This window comes from Podarcis pityusensis, assembly GCF_964106645.2.
Source record: "Podarcis pityusensis genome assembly, chromosome: 10".
Taxonomy (NCBI): Eukaryota; Metazoa; Chordata; class Lepidosauria; order Squamata; family Lacertidae; genus Podarcis; species Podarcis pityusensis.
Genome location: NC_138035.1, coordinates 6,432,153 through 6,450,154, shown reverse-complemented (window position 1 = coordinate 6,450,154; position 18,002 = coordinate 6,432,153). Strand labels below are relative to the sequence as shown.

The window sequence follows — 18,002 nt, the reverse complement described above, 5'->3', positions numbered from 1 at the left end:
CAAGCTTTTGAGGAATTAGAACCAATTTCCATCCTTTTTTTTGGACACAAAGCTAGCCGATCCTGCAGTGAATTCACATCGATGTTTAGGGTCACCGACTCGCTTCTATCTGCGGTTTTTGGAGATGCCCTGGAAGGGCTCTGATGGGGTATGGCCGTGGATGGCATAGTTTCTTTGATCACGCTTGGAGTTGTTTTCTCAGATAGGCGCTTAGATTTTGTCTTAGATGTGCCCGCTTTGCATGTCTCTTTAACTCCTCGTGAGTTGGCTTTATTTGTTCCAGTTGTGGCAGGAGATGATAATAGATTAAAAAGTTTCTGCCACCGCTTCTTACAGGTGTGGTGAATTATCCTGGACATCCTTAAATTTGTAATGTTTTTGGATGTGAGGGCGATCTGGCTGCGACATCTGTCACCCCATTGATCGCCAGGGTTGATTTGGCTGATCGGGCTGGCTAGGCGGGTGTCCCCTTCCTCCCTCACCACTCCATGTCCATCCCTCCCGAAGCTGCGTGCTCGGTGGAAGAGGACGACCATCCCTCAGAAGGAGTGTACCGTCCTTCGGTCAAGGGTATACGATAGCTGCGTTCCCCTGCTAGAACCTCCAAAATAAGCTCAAGGTCCATTTGTAGGAGAACGTAGGGTAGTCAAGCCAAACTTGGGTTTCGGGCTGGGTTTTTTGGACTACAACTCCCATCATCCCTAATGAGCAAAATCAGTGGTCAGGGATGATGGGAACTGTAGTCTGAAAAAACAGTCAGATACCCAAGTTTGAGAAATTTTGATATAAGCGGCAGGGTTGCCACCCTTCTTTGCAGAAAGGCAGGTGGTGACGGAGGGGCCTTGTGACGTAGAAGAACTTCCTTGGGGAATTGTGGTCCCCACGGCTCAGGTGTCTCCCCCTCTTATCTTCACCGCCTTTAATAGTGTGACACATTCATTGCCTGAAGCCATTGCCTCTTAACTGGCCTCCTTGCAGGTCTGCCTCTGGCTCCAGCCTCGCTGCCAGGACAGCTTGCCCTTCTGCAAGTTTGGCTTTGTGCCTCTGCTTGGACCTCTCAGAGACTCAGCAGAGTCGCCTGCCTGCCTCCCAGAGCCTCTCTCTCTCTCTCTCCCTCCATACGGATTCTATAAAAAGATCCTTTTATTTATTTTTCAAAAGAGCTCTGATAACGGAGGAGGTTGGGAGGCTGGTGGCCGGGAAGAGGGACGGCGGCGGCGTGAGGCTCTGTCTAGACTCCCTGAACCAGCCTGCGCTGCTCAGTACCTCATTAAGAGAGGCACCACCAGCTTTTCAGCGAGGGAACCCAAGGTAATCGGGCAGAAAAAGGTGGCAGGTCTCTGTGGTGACGAGATGCTAATTGCTTCCCAGGCATTGCTGCTGCTAATTACTGTTTGTGCTGCAAATGCCTGTCATTGTGATGGGCAGCTTGTCAAGTGGAGGTGTCCATTGAGAGCTTTGGGAGTGCAGTGCACCTCTGCACAAACGCACATTCTCCCACCCCATACACACTTCACAGGTTGTGTGTGGGCGCAGATCCAGCATCTAGTTGGTACTGGAGGGCTGGTTTTGCCCTTGGCACAACAGCGCCCCCCCAAGGGTAGCAGTCCCCTTGGCAGCCACCCCATGGAATTCCTGGGATGGAGGGCTACCTTCCCTGATTGATCCCAGCCCTTGAAGACTGAACCTTTTTCTCCTTGGTCACTCTGCGTAACCAAGGGATATAAATGCGTATAAATGGATATAAATATGTTGTCGTTTAGTCGTGTCTGCCTCTTTGTGACCCCCTGGACCAGAGCACGCCAGGCACTCCTGTCTTCCACTGCCTCCCGCAGTTTAGTCAAACTCATGCTGGTAGCTTCCAGAACACTGTCCAACCATCTCGTCCTCTGTCGTCCCCTTCTCCTTGTGCCCTCCATCTTTCCCAACATCAGGGTCTTTTCCAGGGAGTCTTCTCTTCTCATGAGGTGGCCAAAGTCTTGGAGCCTCAGCTTCAGGATCTGTCCTTCCAGTGAGCACTCAGGGCTGATTTCCTTCAGAATGGAGAGGTTTGATCTTCTTGCAGTCCACGGGACTCTCAAGAGTCTCCTCCAGCACCAGAATTCAAAAGCATCAATTCTTCGGCGATCAGCCTTCTTTATGGTCCAGCTCTCACTTCCATACATCACTACTGGGAAATTTGTATGCCTGTCCATGGAGTTTTCTTGGCAGGGATACTGGAGTGGCTTGCTGGTTCCTGCTCCAGGTGGATCACGTTTGGTCAAAACTCTCCACTATGACCTGTCCATCTTGGGTGGCCCTGCACGGCATAGCTCATAGCTTCTCTGAGTTATTCAAGCCCCTTCGCCATGGCAAGGCAGTGATCCATGATTGGGGCATATAAATATATATGCGTTTAAATCAAGGGATTTATACCCCACCTTTGGACTTTAAAAGCTCTCAGTGTAGCTTACAGAACCAGATTCACATGACCGGATGGTTGACATAAACATCAATGATAAAAAGTGCCTTTCTGCTGCTTTTTACATTTTATTTTTTTGTAATAGGAGGACACTCTGTGAATTACCCCGTATAGAAAAGAATAGGAGTATGTTGTGTAAACTGTGGATGATGTGCTAAACCATGGCTCGGTGTTATGTGCGAATGGAGCCCAGCAACTTAACCATTGTTCATGGGCCGTGGTTAAAGATTGCTTCTCCGCCAAGGTTTGTACTTGGATTATAAACCTTAGTTAACGATACTCATAGCGTATTGCAGAAGGCGGGGGAAATAATGCAGGTACAGGAGTCTGTTTGCTGGGTACCCTGTCAGCCAGCAGCAGCGAGTGAAAATAGAAATATTTAATTCTAATATTCACTGAGTTATAATTGTACAATCCCACCAGGCTTCGCCACAAAACCCATCCCAGCTTCTTTTTATTGTTTGTGGTGGTGATAATGGTTATAATACTGACTTCAGAAGGCTGGCTAATATGTCCACAAGATGTGGGTGGTCTGTTGTTCCTCATAATTATTATTTTCAATGAGAAGACGAGAAAACTGTGCCCTGCCTCCGGGCTGTTTTTCTGCCAGGGCTAGCAATTCTGTTTATTATTTGTTTATTTCAACAATTTGTATACCGCTTAATCCGTCTTCTCTAAGGGGTGTGCAGGAGACCTGATGCACCAAGACTGAAAATGAATACTTGTTGTTTTTACTTACTAAATTTCTCTGTCGCCCTTCATCCGAGGATCACATGGCAATTTACAATATAAAAACACAAAAATACACATCATGGTCACAAGCAGTAACCTCCTCCCAGTTGAAAAGGCCATAGATTGTTTAATGAGCCAGAGGTCTGGGTGAAGAGGAATGTTTTTGCCTGGTACCTAATGATTTGTAATGAAGGCACCAGGCGAGTCTACCTGGGGTGAGCATTCTACAAAAATCAGATTTAAAAGCCTTCTTATTTTTTAAGTCTTGAATAAATGGCGGAAGTTCAACAGGGAGGAAGTCCTCAGTGTGACCTCAGCTAGAAACGAGTTCCACAATATACTGCAATAATAACTGCTCTCTCCATCTGGTGCATCTGAATTGGAGGGGACTGCCAGCAGTGGCAGTGGGAAGGTTTTGGCTGACCTCTGTAGTGCTGTAGAGCTTTTCCCCATAGGACTGGATGTCAGCCCTTGTTGCTTGTAAGGCAGGAAGTAAAAGAACCCAGTTCAGGACTGGAAGGAGGCGGGCCTGATCCTGAAGCCTTGAGCACACCCTCGCCTCCAACCTGGCAATTGTATGTGCCCTGCTGTGGAAGGGGCATGCTAGATTTCTGCCCGGGTAGTCTTCCACCTGTGAGAATCTCTCAACATCCGTGGTGGTAGGGTGGGGAGACAGAAACACTGTTTGAGGTGGAGGGAGAAGAAGATAATAATAATATGTGCAAGCAGAGTACCGGGTGAGCGGCTTGGATGCTCATAGCAGGTCACAGGACAGCCAGCCAGTACTCCTGATCATCTGATGAGGCTGTTGGAACATTAATGGCCGTGCTTGCTGTGCTTTTGGAATGGGCTGGCAAGAACGTGTCCAGCACTCCCGAAAAGTGTCTTCCTGCTTGTCAAAAGCACAAGGCAAAATGCCGACACGATTCCATGCGAGGGTGTATGTCCCTCACCCTGTTCCGTTGCTCGCGCGTTCTGTTCTGGATGGGGATTGAGGGGACGTCAAACCAAAACAAAAAAACCCAGTGCAGGGAAGAACTTGACCTTCAGTTCCCAAGAGGTGTATAGCAGCTGCCTCTGGCTCACCCAGTCAGCTGGACTCTTGCCCCCCCCCCCATGCCATGGCAGTTACGGGTCAGACCAGGAAGTCCCAATTGCAAGGCCTTCAAGAAGTATCCGCTTGGCACTGGATCCTAGGTGACCAAGCACAGATTCAGGGAGCTGGTGTGCACATTTCACCTAAATAGTGACTCGAGTTGGACAGAGCCCAAGGGGCAAACCAGTTGCAGGGCAAGCTTAATTGGGAGTTGGTAAAAGAGGATGCGGGTGGCGCTGTGGGTTAAACCATAGAGCCTAGGGCTTGCTGATCAGAAGGTCGGCGGTTCGAATCCCCGCGACAGGGTGAGCTCCTGTTGCTCGGTCCCAGATCCTGCCAACCAAACAGTTCGAAAGAACGTCAAAGTGCAAATAGATAAATAGGTACCGCTCCAGTGGGAAGGTAAACGGCATTTCCGTGCGCTGCTTTGGTTTGCCAGAAGCGGCTTAGTCATACTGGCCACATGACCTGGAAGCTGTACGCCGGCTCCCTCGGCCAGTAAAGCGAGATGAGCGCCGCAACCCCAGAGTCGGCCCCGAGTGGACCTAATGGTCAGGGGTCCCTTTACCTAAAAGAAGATGGAGGACTAGAACGAAGATGTGGCAGTCAAGTCCTCTGCTCTTGAATATTTACATGTCTTACAGCACTGCTGCAGTCTCCTCCTCTCCCGTGTAAAGGGAGGTTACTAGCCTGTGATGCCTGCATCCTGCTCTTTTGCTTTCTGTTGCTACGTAAAGCTCTTCACCTGCCAAATGGCCTGGAATGTGGTAGATTTGGCAATGGCCCCTGTCTGATAACCCTCAGGCCATGGGTTCAAGGTGGACAAGAATTCTGAAACCCCAGCTGCTTTCCTGTGTTTGTGAGCCAGGAATTCTAGAGTTTGGCAGCAGCAGCTCCTGTGATTTGGAAGTGACGCGTAGGGTCGAGTTTTCCAAAAACAGAGGAACACATGCACCTTTCAGTGGCACAAGTGTTGAGTCTTGCATGTCGGCTTCTCGTTAAATCAGCATCAGATTAGCACATAGCCATAGTAAATATGCAGCCCAGGAGAGTTAAGTTCACAGAGCAGGCCCACCTGCATTCAGTCACTGGCTAATGGTTTTCAAGGGACGCGGGTGGCGCTGTGGGTTAAACCACAGAGCCTAGGACTTGCCGATCAGAAGGTTGGCGGTTCGAATCCCTGCGACGGGGTGAGCTCCCGTTGCTTAGTCCCTGTTCCTGTCCACTTAGCAGTACAAAAGCACGTCAAAGCGCAAGTAGATCAATAGGTACCACTCCGGCAAGAAGGTAAACAGCATTTCCGTGCGCTGCTCTGGTTCGCCAGAAGCGGCTTAGTCCTGCTGGCCACATGACCCAGAAGCTGTACGCCGGCTCCCTCGGCCAATAAAGCGAGATGAGTGCCGCAACCCCGGAGTCAGTCACGACTGGACCTAATGGTCAGGGGTACCTTTACCTTTACCTAATGGTTTTCATGGAAATGGATACAGATGCTGAGCCTGCAGCCATTTTTGGGCTTCAGACAGGGGCCGCTACTAAGGTTCTGGGAAGCGCAAATCAGTGAATTGTGTCTCTCTTAATAAGCCTTGGGAACTCCCAACCAATGCATCTCAGCGTGATGTGTTAAGGTGGGCTTTATGAGATGCAGTGAACATAATGCGGTGATTTCTGATTTCTTGAGCGCCTCTAGTCTGCAACGTCTCCAAAGCCAGCCCCCATCTGCATTGGTGGTGCTTGGCTGACAATAGGTTTTGCTCAACTTCAAATGGGAAACTGTAGTTTTTGATTCTTCCACCCTTCCTTTCCATGCGTGAATGACAGAATTCAGGAGCGGAGCAACACATTTTGCTTTAGGGACCCGTGACTTTCACCAGAACAAAACTAGGGACATGCATGCCATTTTTTTAGTTGTTCAGCACAACAACATTCCTTAAAATACTTTCATTTAGGCAAGCCTGTCCGGAAATGTAGATGTTGATTTGTTTTGATCTTTTTTTTCAACAGTTAATTTTAATTACTTTTCAGTGTTTTCAACTTTTTTTATTGATCATTTTAATGTTTCTTGTAAACCACTTAGAGGCTTCACTACAATCATATATAAGTTTTCTTAAGTAAATAAAAGGTAACGGTGATAAAGGTGGCTAACATCTCCTTTGTTTGTCTCCATTGCAGGATTCATGAATAAAATTTTCCATCCCAATATTGACGAAGCGTAAGTGATTGAAGATGTTTTGTACTAAACAAAATTATTTAGGGGGGAGGGTTATCTCTTAACCTCAGTGCATAGCTTCTTTTCTAATTCAGGAAGGGGAAGAGAATGGATATGTGATGAGTTAAGATTTTTTTTAAAAAAAGAAGGAAAGATGGTAAAGACCAATTTATTCACCCTCTCTGTTGAGGATAAGGCAAGAAGTCAGGGGCTTATGCAAGTTTTCAAACACCCTGCCCTTAGAGAACCCTTTCCATTTTCTGTTATCTACTGGGGAGCTCCTTAATGTTTTAGAAGATTCTTGAGACTCAATTTAGGGTTCCAGCATCAGGCAGGTTGCTCAGTCCGGGCACAATTTTGGCTAAACCCTGTGCCCTGCAGGGCTAAATGGAAGATTAAGCGCTATGGCTTAAAATGGTAACCCAAGTTCATATTGTCTGGATTTATCAGTCTGTGTGGATAGGCATTTATATGTAATCCATGTAAACTGTGGCTTTGGGGGCCCTCTTGGTTAAGACTGGGTCAAATGCTCTAGCCTACCTGTGGGCAGGCTTCCAGCTTGCAGGATCAAAGTCTACCAACTGGAGCCAGAGGCAATAACAGCACCTGCTCAGCCCTGGGACTCTTTTCAGTACCAGAAGTGAGCTGTCTTTTTACACAAAAAATCTACTCCTGAATTTTCCTTCCTTCCTTCCTTCCTTCCTTCCTTCCTTCCTTCCTTCCTTCCTTCCTTCCTTCCTTCTTCTTTCTTGATTTTTCACGCCCCCCCAAAAAACAAACCCTTTACAGATTTTAACATAGACCATAAATTACTTTATCCGTTGTCTTCCCATCCTCCCCTTCCATGGTTACCATATTTACCCTTGAATGCTGCGTAATTTCACGTAAACTATTCAATACATCCATTTTAACCTATTTATCTTAATAATTAACGCTGTTGCTCATATTTCAAGTCCTACATCTTTCTTTTTTCTTCTTCTTCTTCTTCTTCTTCTCTCTCTCTCTCTCTCTCACACACACACACACACCCTTTCTGTGTTTCAGCAACTTAATTTTGGGGAAGTGAACTAGGTAAACCACTGGGTGCCATAAACCTTTCCAGTCTCCCAAAGGTCTTCCTGTAGATTCCAGTCTGCTTTTTTTGCCCGCTTCCACTTTCGTGAAACGTACTGGGTGTTAATAGGGAAGGGAAGATCTGAACTTGTGTAGCTGCTGTACCAGACCAGCACTGCCTAACTGCAAATGGAAGTCAACCCTTGTTTGTCTCTTTCAGGTCAGGAACTGTATGTCTAGATGTAATTAATCAGACTTGGACAGCTCTCTATGGTGAGTTAAGAAATGTATGGCGTCGGTGGTTTTGTACTATACAAGGGGTGGATGTGCGCGCACACATATTTTAGCTTGTTGTCTGAGAGCACAGTCTTGCACATGTGCTTTGAAGTGTGCAGATTGCAAGAGTCCCTCCCCATTGCAACGCTGGCACCCATTTTAGGACCTCTTTAACCTTGAGCATAGCACGCTCTAGAATTTGGCATCCCAGGGGTTAATGCTCTCAAGGACAACGAAGATTACTTCAGTTACTTCTGTAGTACCAAAACAGAGTTGGCATATTCATTAACATTCATTTAAATTGTGTTAAACGAATTCAGCTGACATGCAGACCTTCACAAGCGGTACTCTAGCAATAGGATAGTTTTAAAAGAGTGAGCATTTACTTCCCCCACGTACAAAGGATGAGCAAATCCCTACTCAGCCTTGAAGCTCGCTGGGTGGCCAGTCACCAACCCTCAGCCTAACCTACCTCACAAGGTTGTTGTGTGAGGATAATATGGAGATGCATGTTCACCACACTGAACTCCTTGAAAGGAAGGCAGGAAATAATAGATTGATTGATAGATAAGATCAGCTAGCCGGCTGTCTGGGTGAGCAGGGCCATCTTACTGGTTCCCTCTTACTGGAATGGTAAGTCCTGTGAGGTGGGGGCATAGCCGCTTTCGTCGAATAGATGTTGTAGTGGTAGTAGAGATCATGTCAAATGGCTCTTTTGAAGGCCAGCTTCAGGCGTTACATGTCAAATTCTTTTTGTGTTGATGATTTTCAGATCTTACCAATATATTTGAGTCGTTCCTGCCCCAGTTGCTGGCGTATCCCAACCCCATAGATCCCCTTAATGGTGACGCGGCAGCCATGTACCTTCACCGACCAGAAGAATACAAACAGAAAATTAAAGGTAAGGGCTTTCGAAGCACGAGAAACCATTAGCAGCCTGTCTTGGAACTTTGTCGCGGAGAGCATTTGGGTCTGAAGAACTCGTGTGTTGTCTTGCTTATGCTGCGGCTTTGGCAAGCCAGTTGCTAACCTCCCAGGTGAAGGGAAGCAACGTCTAACTGAGGTGTCCATCTCACTTGGGAGAGGCCAGCTAGCCTTAAAAGGAAAGGGGGAAATCACCAGGCCTTATTTTGGGAAAAGGAGGCTTGCTCAGTTACGAAACAAGCAAAACAGGGCAACAAGCAAGCTTCGGTTTGGTGAACCAGTGTCTAGCGTGGTGGATTTCTTGTGTAACCACACCACAGTGATGTTTAAAGCAACTTTATTTAGTCGTAGCAAATAATTCAATTCAATTCAATAAATAAATAAATAACAGTGGCCGCTGGAGAACCTATGAAAGGGGAGATCTTAGCACAACTCCTTCCAGCAACTCCTGCAGCCCAGCTGGTGCCAAACGTCTTCCTCTGCTTTCCTTTGGACCACATCAGTGAGGCTTGGGGAGGGGGGTCTTGTCGTCTATGCAGCCCAGGACCTCCACACACGCTGCCCAGGCTTGCTCCCCAGGAAGAGGTCACTTCAGTGCTGCTGATGCAGCGGTTTGACTTCATCCCCAGAGGTGCACTCCCTTGTCTCTCGAGACAAGACAGATGCCAACAACAGGCCTATAAATTGCATGGTCTTATAGAAAGGCATTCCCTCACCTTAGCTTTGCACATGTGTAGGAATTTCTCACTCTATAAGACGCACCAGACCATAAGACACACCTAGTTTTTGGAAGAGGAAAACGGGGGCGGGGGGGGTCTGAATCCCATAAGCTAGGACAGCAAGCTTGCTGTCCTGGCTTATGGGATAGCCGCGTGCAGCCTCTCCCGGGCAAGGGGAGCCTTCATCCCCTGCCCGGGAGAGGCTGCATGCGGCTAAGGCTCCCCCAAGAGCCGCGCTCCCTTTAAAGAGTGCATGGAGTGTGTGTGCGGGTCTTGGGGGGCTTTTCCCCGAGGAGGGAGAAGGGCGGTCCTCCCTCCTCAGGGAAAAGCCCCCAAGAGCCGCACACATGCTCCACGTGGCTCTTTAAAGGGAGCTCTGAGCAGAGCCTCCCGCCTGCATTCGCTCCATAAGACGCACACACATTTCCCCTTACTTTTTAGGAGGGGGAAGTGCGTCTTATAGAGCGAAAAATGCGGTAAGTCACAATCTCAGAGGCAGAGTAGGCCTGGATTGAGCTGAATGCTCAGTTCAGTGCGAATAACAGGGAGCCTACTTTATCTCAGGCTAGCTCAAGGCTGGGGTTTTCCCCGCACAAACCTCCTTGACACATTCGTAATAGAGCATGAACAAGCAGATTCTTCCAAGGATATCCTTTCACACTCCCTTTGATGGTTTTTACAGGTTGTAGGTTGTGGGACGCGGGTGGCGCTGTGGTGTAAACCACTGAGCCTTGGGCTTGCCGATTGAAAGGTCGTCGGTTCGAATCCCCGCAATGGGGTGAGCTCCTGTTGCTGATTCCCTGCTCCTGCCAACCTAGCAGTTCGAAAGCACATCAAAGTGCAAGTAGATAAATAGGTATCACTCCGGCAGGAAGGTAAACGCCGTTTCCATGTGCTGCTCTGGTTTCGCCAGAAGCGGCTTAGTCATGCTGGCCACATGACCCGGAAAAACTGTCTGCGGACAAACGCCGGCTCCCTTGGCCAGTAAAGCGAGATGAGTGCTGCAACCCCAGAGTCATTCACTACTGGACTTAACTGTCAGGGGTCCTTTACCTTTACCTTTGACAGGTTGTAGGCTATCAAAAGGGTGCTATAACTTCCACTACACTAGCTAGGGGAGAGAGAAGAATTGCCCCCAACCCAAGATGTGTGTAAGACTGGTGAGAGAAAGAACTAATGGACAGTTGTGTCCTTTTCCCTGCTACACCACTGAGTATGCAACATCAAAATCAATCTGGGACTTCCACAGCCACTCCCCATCATCACCGCCACTATGAAAATATCCCTTGTTTTAGCTTTGCTATGCATGACATCAGCTGGTAGACCTGGGATGCCCTGCCACACCTCTCCCCACACACCCCAGTTGCGTGCCAGGCAGGCAGCTACAAGTTGGGAGTTGCTCAGGCACTGACATGATGCAAAGAGCTTTCTGGCGACAGTGGCGCTTAAAAATAGCCTCTGCGCCGATGCCTTGAGTTGCAGCAGCTCCTCTGCGCTGGGAGACAAGGTTCTGTAAATGCATAATTTATCTCGTCTTCCCTTTTTAACTGACGGAGCCGTAGAAGTCGTTCTGGTGTACCCCTGGGGGAGGGACCGCAAGGCCCCGTTGGCTTAGAGGAATCAGCCCACAATGTGTTGGAGCTAGAATTCAGGAAACCTGCCTCTTAACTGGTCGCAGCAGTAGATGGTCAGTGGCAAGTACTTCTGTGACGGTTGCCTTCTCCAGTTCTCTAGAGAGAGGCAATTGCGCTTAGGCCTGCTCAGACGAATTCTGACACAGCTGGGCCACATTTTGGAGAAGCAGGCAGCAATCTTTAGTAGCCGTTCCTCCTCCCGGGTCTCTCTCGGGTGCAGAGTGAGCTCTTGTCCCACCGGCACTGAGAGGCAGGCTGTGAGATTGAGGCCTCATTTGCGTAGATACGACACCCACAGGCCGCTGAGCATCTTTTCTTAACATGGAGCTTCATAACACGCATCCTTCCTGGGCTATATAGTAATTGGTTCAGCTTCCTGAAACTGGAAGCCCTTTTTTGCTGAATGGCTTTTTTCAAGAAGGGATACGGGCTGTGGGTTGTTCTGACACACACCAAAAGACATATTTGAGAGTCTGAGGCGATGAATGGAGCTGTCCTAGGAGATTTGCACCCAGCGGCTAGTTCTGAGCATCACCCAGCGCATTGAGAACACGCAGAGAGCCCTGCTAGATTACTTGACACAGAGGGAACCGGTGGACTGTACCACTTCAGAGCTCAGCAGGAGGGTGTGTGCCACTTTTCTGAATGCTCTCCTGTTGTGTAAAACAAAACACAGAATACTGATTTTCTGGGAGCTCCCCTGTCTGCTCCCCACCTGTCCTGCTGCTCCCCCACCATTGGTGCTCCTAACTTCCTGGAATCCATCCTCCCATTTTTATAGTTAGACACCAGGCTTTAAAAAACTCATGTCTTGACTCTGTCGTTTTCCCGCTAACTGGTCTCATTCCACTATCTCTTCTGCCCCCCTCCTCTCCCCAGTCCTTGTGTCTCTTGGTATGTCTTAGGCCCCTCCCCTCAGGCTTGCAATCTCTGCCTTCTGTCCTGTTTGATGTCCAGTACCCAGAACACGCATGTGCTTTAGAAATAATTCAGAAACGTGTTTCTGCACCTCCCTACAGTTTTGAAGGTTTCTACCCTCTCCATCCATTTACGGCGTGCTCTGCTGAGCCTTTCCTCGCTCTTCCCACCCCCTCCAGCTTCAGGACTTTTCTGTGTTTTGCACAGAGATGTGTTCCCAAGCCGAGCACGTCATGAGAGTCCCAGCTGTCTTACGCCAGTGGTGGTGTACTGGTTAGGGCATCGGACTAGGACCTGAGAGACCAGGGTTGAAATCCCCACTCTGCCACAAAGTTCGCTTGGGGGGCCAGGCACTGCCCTTAAGCCTAACCCAGCCTTTCTCAACCTGTGGGTCCCCAGATGTTGTTGAACTACTACTCCCATCACCCCTAACTAGCAAGGCCAGAGCTCAGGGATGATGGGAGTTGTAGTCCAACAACATCTGGGGACCCACAGGTTGAGAACCGCTGGGCGCTAACCCTACCTCACAGGGTTGTGGTTGGGGTCAAATAAGGAGGGGGAGAACCAGTTACAGGATCTCTTTGGAGAGGAAGGTGGGGTTATAACTGCAGTAAATAAAATATTCTGAATTCCAGAAGCCAGAACAGCAAGAGGGATCTGGCATCTGGGATAGCCGCGCAAAGCCTCTTCGGGGCAGCAGGATGAAGGCTCCCCCAAGAGCCGCGCAGCCCTTCTCCCTCCTCGGGGAAAGCCCCCAAGAGCCGCACACACGCTCCACGGTGCTCTTTAAAGGGAGCACTGAGCAGAGCCTCCCGCCTGCATTCACTCCATAAGATGCACACACATTTCCCCTTTTTAGGAGGCGAAAAGTGCGTCTTATAGAGTGAAAAATACGGTACACTGGAAGGCACAAAAGCACATGAAAAACGGGCAAGATTATCACAGGTGCAAATGTTGACTGTTTTTTATTATTATTACTATAATTTCTTAAATTCTTGCTTTTAAAGATTTTTCAGACAAGTACTAATGTTTGAGCAAGGGGTTGTCCTTGCTGAAATCTGGGGGTCATTTTGGTGGGCGGGCACGTGCAGGCATGTCGAAAAAGCACATTAAGGTGTCCAGAAGCAGTTTGTGGTCTGCCTGGCCATGTTGTTTTGAGGGACCTCAGGGTGTTCCTTTAGTGTGTATGTTGATCGTCCCTCTTTTTCTTCCCCTGCCCCCACCTTTCTCTTTCACCCCATCCAGAATACATTCAGAAATATGCAACAGAGGAAGCGCTAAAAGAGCAGGAAGAAGGCACTGGGGACAGCTCTTCGGAGAGCTCCATGTCTGACTTTTCAGAGGACGAGGCCCAGGATATGGAGTTGTAGTAGAAGCAGCACCCTGCTTTTCAGAGAGACTGACTTCCTAACCACGCGCTGAGAAGCAGACTATAATATTCATATTTAAACAAAGCAATTTTTTATTACTAAACAAGGTTTTTATGAATAATAGCATTGAGATATATATACATATATATATATCACCCTTTAGATCTTGATTTCTTTTGGTCATTTCTCAGAGCCCAAAAGTGCATCGTAGCGCATTTCCCACATTCCACTTGGTAGCAATATGCAGCCCAGATGCATGCGAGGCATCCGTTTATAATTCCATTTGAGCAAGGGCAACTTGTGGGCTACTGAACTGTCAACCTAAAAAACAAAACACAAAAATACAGCTGCTTTGCTAGGGAGAGGGTCTGGATGTTCCCTTTTTTTTCCTCCCTGCCCCCCACTTTTATTATTATTATTATTATTATTATTAATGGTTCCAAAGATGGCAGGACACCCTCAGATGCAAAAGCCGAGCAGCGCTTGCAGAACGTCGGAGAGAAATATCGGGGGATAAACGCGAGAGGCAGTGAAGTCGGAAAGGTGCCCTTTCGATTCAGCTCGGCCGCTTTACACTTTAAACGGAGTTGCATTTTTAAGAAACGAAACACCGTCGCCAGAATACGCCGAGTTCTTCGAAGTGGTTCTGACAAAGGCGCCTTTCTTTGGCTTAAAGAACATTTTGCGCGGACTTCCTGCCCTGCCGCTAGAGACTGGCGATTGGTCCGGTTTGCTTGGGGGACCTTTTGAAAACCTGCGACTGGACAGTCAAAAGTCAACTTTACTGGTCTGGATCCCCGGTGTCCATCTGCCTCTGTTGCTGTTACTACTCTTAAGGGACAGAAAGCAAGCAGAGTCCAACTTTGGCTTAGCTTTCCTGGAGCGCGTCACACCCAATCCATTTTTGGCCCCGCTGTTAAAACCACTGGCAGTTGTGATTATTCCACTCATTGATGTCTCTTCAAGCACTGTGCCCATGACCTTCTCCGGAGAGGTCTTCTTACAAGTCGGATTTGTCAAGAGCGCTGCAAGCCCATGGACAGTTTCATTGCCCCCCACCCCACCCGAGTTGCCGCTGATCACGACCTCCATCGGTGGTCTCCCAAGTTTGCTAGTTCCTTCCTTCCTTTGCTCACTTGTGGCCCTTCTATAAAGCAGGCCAGACAATCTAGGAAAATCTAATATAATGGGCTTAGGAAGTGGGTCTGGTTTTTTGTTGTTTTGGAAGGGGAATTGATAATAAGAGTGCTGGTTTCAGAGATTTTCTTCCGAATTAGATTCTTCCTCCCTTTTCATTTCTTGGGCGTTTTTTGAACACACAAATGTTCCTTCTCTCTTCCCCTCCACCCTGTCCCCCCTCCCCCCAAAATGGAATGGTAAGAGAACCCCCCTCATACGTTGAATGCCTACCTGGGATGCTGATGTTACTTGAACATGGATAACGGCAAGGAAGACGCCCGGCAAAATGTGGATTTTGCAATCTGGACATTACCTCTGATGTATTTGTAAAGAGTTTTTTTTCCTTTTTCTTTTTGGACAGGATGTGGGGAGGGCAGTTTTGGTGCAATGTCTGTGGGTGGGGCGGGGTGGGGGCAGTAAACGGAATTTAAATTTGAGCAGAATTCTGAATATCAAGCTAAGCCCAGTCCGTTGTATTTCCTTCCCAGATTCCCCTGAAACGCCGTCAGAATTTTGCGGATTGTTCTGGGGTGCGAGGGGAAGACGCGTCGAGAGAGTACAATCTTAAAGCCTAATCAGTTTGCTTTCCCCCCACCCCTTTTGAAAAGATCTTATGTAAAGTAGAATTTAACTTTGGCATGATCATTTTCCTTTAATAAAGCAAAAGCATACCAAGAAGTTGAATTACGGGCATGAAGAAAAAAAACCAACAACAACCATGAACCTTTTATTTTCTTTCTTTCTTTCTAAATTAAAAAAAAAACAAAACAGTAATGTGGTTATAGTAGCTGAGCTGAAGTTCTCTCCTTTAAGCAAGTCTGGCTTGTTTGGGGGGGCAGGTGGGTTAGTATTAATATGGAACATGTAACTCTGTGCCATTTCCTTGACTCTGGAGGAACGTGGGGAGAGCTCTGTTACTGCTGCAGGGCTCCTGAGACCAGCCTTCACCAACCCCGTGCCTTCCAGAGGTCGATGGACTACAATTCCCATCAGCCCCCGCCAGCGTGCTGGCTGAGGCTCATGGGAGTTGTAGTCCCAGCAACCTGCGGAGGGCACAAAGTTGGCGAAGCTGGCCTTAGAGATGCCCTCTGCTTGTGTGGTGGCCTCTTAGGTGCTATTTAGGTATAGATTTTGAGTGCTGAGGTGGCAGTGGTGATGGTGGTACCAATTTAAACGAAATAAATTGTATTTTTTCAATATTGTATATACAAATATTAGTGTTCTAATTCCCTTTACTTTACGCAGGTAACTTTTTCCTTGGGGGGAAAAAAAAAAGAATCTCAATCCTGGTGCACAGTTTTTAACAACTCTGACGTACACAGCTCTTTTCTCCTAAGCAAACACCCGTTCTTGATTTCAACAGTCCTGGCTTTTAAATTGAACGCACGGAAGCGGTTCCAAACGCAGACATGGTCCATGTTAAATGGAATCCCACCCACCCCAAGAAAAGGCAGCACCGACTCTCCTCTATATCCCCTCCCAACATCCACACACTTTGCCCCTGGGGTGCAAAAGACCCATTTTCGCAATTCCTGTTTGATCGGACCCCTTGTTTGTGCGTTGCAGGTGCAAAGATCTCTTCTTCTGCATTTACTTTCCGGGTGTCAGGGAAGGCTGGCAAAACGCCCTTAGTGGAATGGGATCCACCTGGAAAGATGAATTTGTGAGGACCGACCTTATGAGTTAACTAGACCAGGCTCCCTTCTCCTCTGGTACCACTGATTTAAGCGCAGTTCCTTCTGTCCCCCTCTCTCTTTTCGGCCTGCCCAGATCCCCTTTGCTCGCAGAGCTGCTCCGCTCTCAGCCAGACCCAGATGGAAAGGCCACTTCCAGTCACCAGTCCCCAGTCCCCTTGCCGTCCCTTCCGAAACGCCCGCGTTCCTTTTGAAAACCACCTTTCAGGCTTCAGACCCAACTCCCAACGCAGCCGCCCCTGGGAAGCTGCAAAGCTGTGTGTGTTTGTTGTGAGTTGCCTTGTTAACATGAACACACTCTGATGGGATCTCAAAGTGCTTGCACCGGCTATTGCCCTTCTCCCTCCCCACCCGTAAAAGTCTGTTGTGCTTTTTGAGTGTTTCGGCACCGGTAGACAAAACCTCCCACATCGACTTTGGTGTTTGACCTGCTCCTCTTCCTCAAAATGCCTCTTAAATCACCCACAGAGACGTACTGCCGAAGCACAGTTTTTATCCCACTCTGCTCACCGTGCCGGTCTCCCAAGTCCACCTGTCAACCTTCTGTTAGTTGTTCTTGCTACACCATCTTGTGCTTGATATAAGAGAGAGGGGACGTGGGAAACAGAGGCAGAGAGCAGCATGGATCAGAGTGGCGCAGGGTTTTACCCAGGTGACGGCTGGTGGCGAAAGCAAATGGCCCTGGAGCTTTTCGTTGGCTAGGTCAGCTTGTAGAAAAACCCCAAAGCTCCCCGGCTTGTGTGGTTGGTTGATATTTTCCTACCTTTGGGGCAGCGGGTGGGAACTTCCACAAAGAAAAGGGGGTTCGTAGGGGAGGGGGTGAAGCTTTTATCCTCTTGGGGAAGGGTCCGTGCTAGCTAGATCTGGAACAGATAAAGTAGTTAAACGTGTGGAGTGTCCGAAGGCGACTCCTGTGATCTGAGCGTGCGCTGGTTTTATATAAATATATATATAATATTTTCTCGCTCGCTCGCTTCCTTTTGCTCGTCTGAGTTGCTGTGGCACCTTGGAGCCAGAAGTCTCTTGCCGCATGAGAAATGGCCATTTTCCTTCCCTCCTTTTTCTTTTACTGACTGTGTTTGGTACATATTGTGTGAATACTTGAAGAGGTAAGCTGGGCCTCCAGCCCCTTCCATTCGAGTCCTTGATTTTTTTCCCCTTCGGGGTTTTTTTTTTGGCTGGTTTGTTCCCACCCCCACCCCCCCGTTTTCATTTCCGCTTCCTCTCTTATACCCCCCGCCCCCCATCCTCTTTGCATTGTGATGATGTTAGTGGGCATGCCTGGCGCCACGGCAATCGCCTCTTCTAAGAATTATAACCTCTCAAAATAGTTGTGTATAATTAAAGAAACTGTAAACTTTTTTAAAAAATAAAATATGTATATACCTTGGCCCCTCGACTGGTAATTGCCCCAGGAGAGAGAGAGAGATATATAGTGGGGGTGTGGGTCACTGCTGCTGCTGCCGACGCTTCGTAGGGCTTTTAAAAATTTGGAATAAATTGCATCTCTCCCTCTCCCCCCCCCAACCACTTTCTGATTCTGTGGCACCTATTCTCTCCTAACTCGATATACAGTACTGATATACGCATCCCCTAAAATGAGGTCCCAATCGGTGGGTTGGGTGTACTTTTTGTGACAAATCCACATTTGCGCCAGCTTTGCCTGTGACCTTACAAAAGGAGGCAGGAGGGCAATGTGGAGGAAACGGTTTGGGGAAATGGGATGGTGAAGACGATGAA

At 48.2% G+C, this 18,002-nt stretch overlaps 1 protein-coding gene across 1 annotated transcript in view; it reads left to right on the top strand.

Moving 5' to 3' along the window:
- Positions 1-17,652, top strand: part of UBE2H (ubiquitin conjugating enzyme E2 H) — a 61,920-nt gene extending 44,268 nt beyond the window's left edge. The window contains exons 4-7 of the mRNA XM_081023301.1: positions 6,459-6,498; positions 7,769-7,821; positions 8,597-8,725; positions 13,265-17,652. Of these exons, the coding sequence (XP_080879427.1) occupies positions 6,459-6,498; positions 7,769-7,821; positions 8,597-8,725; positions 13,265-13,389 (347 nt within the window). The 3' untranslated portion in view covers positions 13,390-17,652. The remainder of the gene's footprint in view (positions 1-6,458; positions 6,499-7,768; positions 7,822-8,596; positions 8,726-13,264) is intronic.
- The last annotated feature ends 350 nt before the right edge of the window (positions 17,653-18,002 follow it).